An 8,659-nucleotide genomic window follows, 5' to 3' on the forward strand; every position below is an offset into this window, starting at 1 on the left:
GAAATTCCAGGATGATCCAACCGTAAGATCAATGGATAGTGTGGGTCCAATGTTACTGTGTTAGATAATCCCACTATACCAGATTTCAGATCGGTAAGAGAAAACATAAGACTGTTCCAGTTAATTGGGCACGTGGCGTCGCCTCTCTCTCTCATCACATTTGTTCTTGTCTTAATTAGAGAACATCGCCGTGACGATATAAACAACTGAAAGGCCAAACAATATTATTTGTTAAAACTATAGTGATTGCCTAGTGTGAGTAGTGTCCTTCAACAATATGGTGCAATTTTTTCTGAAAAAGGAACAATAAAAGTGTCCACCATACCAACCAACCAACCAAAATACAGAACTTATAATTTTCCTTATCAGTGTTTGTTTCATGTGACCAATGTATAGAGTTTTAAGAAAAAAAAATATTTCTTGATGATAGTTATAGCAAAGGAGAATTAGCCTTGTGTTTTTTTTTTTGGTCCATACCGGTTACATATTTCTGTAGAGTATTCACAATCAAAGGGCTGATTAATTTTGCGCTTTGGCTTAGCGATTTAGTACATAGTATTCTCTCTCTCTCTCAAATGGCTGGTGGAGGAATAACCAAGGGACTGGGCAAATCATGCATTCTTCTTATAGGTATATCATCTCCTTATGGTCCTTTCCTTTTGGTGCTATGGTGGTGAGCTAGAAGACTCAACAGTGCATTAGCTCAAAATCACGTTTGAACATTGTTCATATATACGAAAGATACTCTTTCTGGTTCTTTTATATTCTCTTTTCTGTTTGATTTTCGTCATGATTCACATGGTGGTGAAGTATAGTAGCTAGATCAAATCATGTGTACACATTGTTCATTACTATATCATGTTGGTTTTTTGTGTAGTGGTGGCTGGTGTGGAGAGGTTTGCATTCAAAGGGGTGGCATCAAACCTAGTGACTTATCTAACCGAAGTGGTGAAAATGAGCAACTCATCGGCAGCTAAAACTGTGAATAGTTGGTGTGGCGTGTCGTTCTTGCTTCCTTTGTTAGGAGCATTTCTTGCTGATTCGTTTTTAGATAGATATTCAACGATATTAGCATCTTCTTTTCTCTATGTTGTGGTGAATACTGATGCACCTCAATCTCATTCAAATCATTGTAGAAACTTTTGGCATGAGTTAAGGGAGTTGTACGTTTTAATTATGTTTCTCAAGTATTTTGACTGTTTCAACGATTTTGCAAAACTAAGAGATGAACATGATTTGCTTGTGGACATGCATTTATACATTGCCATCATGGGGCATAGTCCTAATAAAATTGTTGTCCTGTTTTCCTCCTAGGGTCTTCTAGCATTGACTGCAACAGCATTCACCTGGGACTTGTTGCCATCAAGCAAATCAAGCTGTTTTCTTCTGCTTCTGTCTCTCCTTTTAATTTCCTTAGGCCAAGGAGGATATAATCCATGCTTGCAAGCATTTGGAGCAAGTCAACTCGACATTGATGACGAGTTGCCCTGTAGTAAAGACGATCAAACGTCTAGTAAGAAGAAAAATTCCTTCTTTACATGGTGGTACTTTGGAATCTGTAGTGGTAGCCTCCTGGGAGTTTCTTTGATGTCTTACCTTCAGGATACATTTGGTTGGGGACTAGGATTTGCTATCCCTACAATTGCGATGGCCATATCTGTTTTACCCTTCTTATGTGGAAATCAGTTCTTTTATATACACGAGGAGCATAAGGGAGGAGGGAATAAGCGTGTCCATAACTTAATCCAAGCAATCAAGGCAACTGCATCAAAAGTGATAAATGGAAAAATTATTTTATCAGCAAAAGAATCTGATGTCGTCGAACTTGAGTGAGTTCTCCTAAAAGCTTATTTTTCTCTGCTCCTCTTACATGCAATCACTTACTTATTGGAAATTACAACCTACGTACCTGCTAGAAGACAACTATTTATGCTATTTTTTGTGTGAAAAGGTCATTCTTAGTGTAGATCAAATGACAACTGTGAAAAATGTGGAAGAATTGCAGTTTCAGACCAGGATTCCTAGGTACCTAACAATCTAATTTTGCTTTGCATTATTAGGGCCTCAGTATAATCTGCAGAACGATACCAGTGGATCGGAGTTCCATATTTACTTTCTGGAACTTAATTAGTTGGCTGCAAAGTTCTGATGAAATGAAATCAAATTGTTCCATCTATATCTTATACATGCATTTTTGCAGTGCCATTAAGAAATCATAGAGATGCCCTGAACTAGCTAACACATTGCTCTCCAATCTTTCATGATGAACAGGTGCCACCATTACATGCGCCACTACACATTATTTTATAGTTCCCCTTATTTTTACTTCATTTTCACACCATACATGCTACAACATTGTGGATATATTCTTATGCAAGTTATGCTTGATAATAATAGGCTAGAAGAGAAACCGCTCTGCAGTCAGAATTTCAAGTGCAGTGAAAGCTTAGATGAGAAATCTGACAATGTGGCCAATCTGATTAGTGATGCAAAAGCTGTGTTAAGGCTCTTACCCATATGGACAATGCTTCTTATGTTCGCAATTATCTTCCAACAACCGGCCACTTTCTTCACAAAACAAGGGGTGACAATGAAGCGAAATATAGGGAAGAATTTTCTGATCCCACCAGCGACATTACAAAGTGCCATAAACATCTCTGTAATAACCTTAATGCCTTTATATGACAAGATAGTAAATCCCATTTTACGTATTATCACTCGTGATGACAAAGGGATTAATGTAACACAGAGGATGGGGATTGGGATGTTCCTTTCAGTCATTGCTATGATATTTGCAGCAGTTGTTGAGACAAAGAGGCTTGAGATTAGTAGAAGAACAGAAGTTGTTCTACTGCCAGCAGGAACAGTGCCATTAAGCATCTTCTGGCTGCTGCCTCAGTACATTCTCTTGGGCTTTTCCGACGTTTTTACTGTTGTTGGAATGCAGGAATTTTTCTACACTGAAGTACCAAGTAGAATGAAAACTATGGGCATGGCTTTACATCTGAGTGTTTTTGGTGTAGGCAGCTTTCTTAGTGCAATTCTAATATCAGTCATTGAGTTTGTCACAAGTGATGGACAGGGAAGACATAGCTGGTTCTCTGATGATATGAGAGAAGCTCAGCTTGACAAGTATTACTGGTTTCTGGCCTTGTTAAGCACCTTAAGCTTGATGGTCTTTGCACATTTATGTAAACATTACAATAGAAACGAAAACTGTAAATGAGTTCCCTTTTTGAGTTAACTCCAGTCTTACAGAAAGTGAGAGTCATGCTGTTGAGTCACTGGCAAATGTGGGTCTATTTCATGCTAAAATAGTGACTTGTAGAAACAACTGAGTATCTGAGTACCGCAGAGTGTTCAGTGAATGAAACAAGAGTTCATATATGAATCTTCTTCCTTGCGCTGTGGTCTCTTGGCAATTAAACATACATGAAAAACCAATACATGTAGAGCTATAGGTATAACATGTCTAAGAGCCTGAAAAGCACAATCAATACCTTATTCAATTTTTCGATGGAAAAGAGACCTATCAGTTACTGGAATGTGTGTTCGGCATGATAGAATATGCAGTTACAAATTTCATTGACATATTCGATCCACACGTGCTGGTACGGCGGCCCAGACATCTTCCACAACGTTGTTTGTCACCACATCGCGAATGTTGTGATCCTGGCACGACAAATAGCCCATAATCTAATCTTCATGCCCTGCACTATTGATGTCAGGTTAAGTTCTGTGCTTATTCATCTTTTAGACATGTTTCGTGGCAATTTGTGTAACACGTCTCCGTCGATTCTCATCATGCTTGAACCCTGACAATTGAAAAAGGTATTACATCTTTAGAAGAACAAGATGATGAAATTAGAAAGTAGGTGTGGTTAGATACTTAGATGGCACGGATTTGCCATGTAGTCGAGTCCGGTTTTGCAATAGAGTCGCAATCTTAATTAATTCTATGGTTATATTGATATACCCCTCCCACCACTAGTTGCAATTAGCCCCCCCTCTTCAAATTTGACAGTCAAAAAGAGTCAACTAACAGTGGCCGTCAGTTGACTAGTCAAGGATTATGAATTGTCCTAAATATTCTTTTTCTGTGAAAATTATGAAATTTGCCATTGATACTGTTCAAAGCCCAAATTCGAAATTATACACTGTTTAAAGCCCACAACTCGAGCCCACAACTCGAAATTAGACATACAGTTTACGTCCGATGAAAGTTTGCTCTATTCGGTGGTTTTAAACGGGAAGAATGGTGTTGTGCTGCCATTGTTATGCACTGAGATAAAAATACTGGAAAAAATGATAATTGCTTGATGGAAACTTTTCATTGAATTAATACTGGTAAGAAATTATCAAAATTGTATCAAAGCACTTGCTGGACGAGATGCAAATGATCATGCTGGAGATCGATTCAGTATTGCATCTCTGATGCATTCTCAAAAGAACTCTGACCATAAAAAGGTATTGTGACAGTAAAATAAAAACTTCCCTAAAAACTTTAACTAAAAAAACTGATGGTGCCAACAGCTAAGCACCGGCAGTGCTCTCCTAGTTAACAGTGGTGAGAATTTGAAAGGCAAAGAAGGAAAAGAGTTTCACAATTAGTACATCACTAACAAAGGCAAGACATAAAATTTTGGTCATGATTAAGTCGCCAGTGATGATCGTAAGCAACAAGTGAGTTGGAAACAGTAATTTAGGTCTTGATGATGTTTGCAAAGCAAAAGTATCTAACAACACCAAGCTGTGTCAGTTCTTTCCTTTGCAAAAGTTAAGAGAGTGAAATTTATAAAAGTAGTAAAATGCAAAGCCAATCAGACAAGGGGACAACACCTAATCATTATGATATTGACTCCCAACTGGTTCCCAGCCTAGCTACTATCCATTATTTGCATAAATCCCATAGACTAGTCGTTGTTGCCTGAGCTTATGGTAGGTTACTGATTCCTCCACTGGAGACTCCCAACTATATTAAAAACACAATACCTAAAGCGAAAAGCAATTGGGTTGCATCCATAGGATCCTTGGCTTAGGCTGATTGATTAGCTGCTCTTTTTCTTAAAAAGAGATTGGTCATTTTGTCAACGAACATGTCTCAGGCCGGATTGACTAATCTAACCCTTAAGGAGGCTCACAAAGTCATTTTCTAGTTTTAATATACTGTAAACCATGTACATAGACTGCCAAGGAACCTTATCTTGTTATCTCTCTTTCAGACAATAGACAACTCTCTTGAAATCTGAAGCAATAATAACTCTTTCAATAACCAATGCTCTGCACAACCTGACTCAGCTCCTACCAAGATATGATACACTACTGAGACCTTTTTGGCGTTGAACTGCATAAGCAGCACACTCAAAACCATCAAAAGCACTTACAATGCCTCCATGGCCAGATCTTTTTTGGAAAATAAAAGATGTTTCTCAGTTTTAAAGCCAATGGTAAGGTGACTACGACGCATAACCTAGGGGGCCCTAAACTACAAAAAAAATGTGTGTAATCTTAAACGAGGAAACTAGCAATCAACTGGCTCATCAAGGGTGCATGCCGCACCTTTAAGTTCATCCAATATCCCCTGAAGACTAACTATGGCTTCAGTTAGAAGACCTTATACAAACCACCACATGATAGCTGCAGCACCTCAGATGTTTTACTATTCTGCCTGAGTATCTGCTTAATCCAAATCCTTTCTTTTCTAAAATTTTATGACCTTGGGAACACGACGATTAATAACCTTGGACAAACCTCACCCATCTCTCAATGTATGAGCATCATACCAATATTTATAAAGGCGTTTAGGCGATGCATTTGACCGCAATGCCTCGAGAAATAACCACGAACCTCGGGATGCATTGCATTTGACCAAGGAAATGCCACGAACCTCGGGAATAGGAAACAGATGGAAAATTCATCTTTCAGATTCAGTATCTCGCAACAGAAAATGTTCGGTGCGACTGTTAGAGCATTCAGAAACTCCAAAGTTACTACAATCACAAACTCTCCCTTATTCCAATCACAAACTAAACTAGATGCTAGACGTTATTTGGAGTAATCCAGATTGGTGGTGGTAACGTCTGTAAGCATCCATCCTCCAAGCTAAACACTCCCATGTCTGAACCTGCTACTTCTGGAAATTTTAAAAGCTGAGCAATATGCCTGTGGCTAAGGTCATCAGTGAAATAAATACAATTCTCTTTCCATGGACAAGGTGTACTGCGATATGACAAAGCTCTCATTTTTATCTCAGTGCATAACAGTGGCAGCACAACACCATTCTTCCCGCTTAAAACCACCGAGCAAGCTTTCATCGGACGTAAACTCTAGGTCTAATTTTGAGTTGTGGGCTTGAGTTGTGGACTTTGAACACTGTCAATGGCAAATTTCGTAATTTCCACAGAAAAAGAATATTTAGAACAATTCATGATTCTTGACTAGTCAACTGACAATTGTTGGTTGACTCCTTTTGACTGTCAAGTTACGAGAGAAATCCTAATTTCAATTTTTATGGGGGGTAATCCTAATTTCAGCTAGTGGTGGGGGGTATGTCAATCTTTAGATATATATTATAGTTGTACCCTCTTCGCTCTATTTTTTGAGCATTTACAGACTCTCTAATATTTCTAAAACTGTTTGACTAATTACTAAAAAATAGGAGACTAATATGAAAAATCAGACAATTGGAGCATTGGACTCCAGTTTTTTCTAAACTCTATTACTAATTAGTAAAAAAATATGATATAAAGAAGTAAACAATCCCATCTATATTTTCATAGATTCTCCAACTTTTTCTAAATACTATAGCTAATTATGAAAAAATATGAGACAAAAAACTAAATTGCTAAAAACAATAATTTCCACCGAAAACGATTTTCCTAAAATCCTTACGCCACGAAGAATAGTTTATACACTAATCTTAGGTGAAGTTTAACATAACAAAGTTTTTTTTTTAGAAAAAGACAATGAAATAACGAAGGAAAAAATAAATTGAGTTGCCTGAATATTTATTTTCTACATTTGTTAACCACACATGTGACTGGGACAAAAAGGAAAAATAAAAGTCAACTAATCATAAAATAAATAACATTGTACACTCAAAACTAAGCGGATAACAAATAAAATTGTATTGTATGCACTATATGTCTATATGGGCCTAAACAAATAAAGTTGGATAGATTTAATGCATCATCCACTTTGGGATTTAGACAACATCGTTAAGGATTTCAAAAATCACAGTAATTATAACATATTCCAATTAAATTTTTGAATTTATAATTTTTTTTTTCAACACTATAATGTAATTTCTAATTTTATAATATATATATATACCAAACCAAAACAAATTACAGTGGAAAAATAAATTATATAAAAAATAACATCACAAAACATATAATAGAAAATTTTGCATTCATTCTAATGCAAGCTCACATGTATAAAAAAAATTTTAAAAAAATAACGTCAAACCAATAATGACAAATATTTTAAAATATATATAATACTACATGAAACTAAGCTCAAAGAACAATTAATGGAAAACCGAAAACTGGATGCAAATGCATCGAACTAACCTCAAATAATATTTAACTGGAAATTAGAAACTTGATGCAAATGAAAACATTAAACTAATCTTAAAAAGTAATTAATGGGAAATCGGACTATGGATACAACTGCATTAAACTAATCTCAAAGAATAATTAATGGGAAATCAAAACTTTGATGCAAATACATCGAATTAACATAAAAAAAATAATTATTGGGAAATCGAAAACTGGTTGGAAATGCATTGAACTAACCCTCAATGATTAAATTAATGGAAAATCAGAAACTGGATGCAACTGCATTGAACTAACATCAAAGAAAAATTAAATATAAATTGGGAACAAGATGCAAATGCGTAGAACTAATTTTAAATAATAATTAATGGGAAATCGGAAACCGGATGCAACTGCATTGAACTAATCTAAAAAAATAAACTGGATACAAATACATTGAACTAACCTTAAGAAATTATTAACAGAAAATCGAAAACTGGATGCAAATTCATTGAATTAACCTCAAACAATAATTAACGAGAAATCGGAAACTAAATGCAAATACAACCTTATCGAATAATAAACGAGAAATTAAAAACTGGATGCAAATGCATTAAAATAATCTCAAAGAATAATTAACGGAAAATTGAAAATTGGATGCAAATTCATTGAACTGACGTCAAAGAACAATTAATAGGAAATTTGATGCAAATGCATTGAACTAACTGTATTGAACTAACCTCAAAAAATAAATAATGGGAAATCGAAAACTAAATGCAACTGCATTGAACTAACATAAAAAAATAAATAATGGAATTGAAAATCAGAAACTGGATGCAAATGCATTAAACTAACCTTTTTTTTTGCTCGGTAAGTGTAAATTGAATTAAGGAAAGAAACGAAATAAAAGAACTGTACAGGAGTGGTAGAATATGGAACCTCTCATTCATATAGCCATGGGGGGTCTGCCATTTGATACAAAAGCCTCATTCTCAGCTAAGAAAGATCCAAATTTTGCCGCCTGGTCTGCGACTAGGTTAGCCTTTCTCCAGTTGTGCTACACATTCAAGCTTTGCACCTTCGTCGTGCAAAATTTTCGTCTACATAGGAGTTGCCAAGGGATG

General features: G+C 35.9%; 1 protein-coding gene across 1 annotated transcript; it reads left to right on the plus strand.

Annotated features, from left to right (window-relative positions):
* The first annotated feature begins 210 nt into the window (after positions 1-210).
* Positions 211-3,385, plus strand: LOC147523108 (protein NRT1/ PTR FAMILY 5.8-like). Its single transcript, XM_086596939.1, has 4 exons — positions 211-630; positions 878-1,095; positions 1,315-1,829; positions 2,398-3,385. Exons 1-4 carry the CDS (start codon positions 576-578, stop codon positions 3,224-3,226), a joined length of 1,617 nt encoding a protein of 538 aa, XP_086453065.1. The 5' UTR covers positions 211-575; the 3' UTR covers positions 3,227-3,385.
* The last annotated feature ends 5,274 nt before the right edge of the window (positions 3,386-8,659 follow it).

Source organism: Coptis chinensis, chromosome 1 (genome assembly GCF_015680905.1).
Source record: "Coptis chinensis isolate HL-2020 chromosome 1, ASM1568090v1, whole genome shotgun sequence".
NCBI lineage: Eukaryota > Viridiplantae > Streptophyta > Magnoliopsida > Ranunculales > Ranunculaceae > Coptis > Coptis chinensis.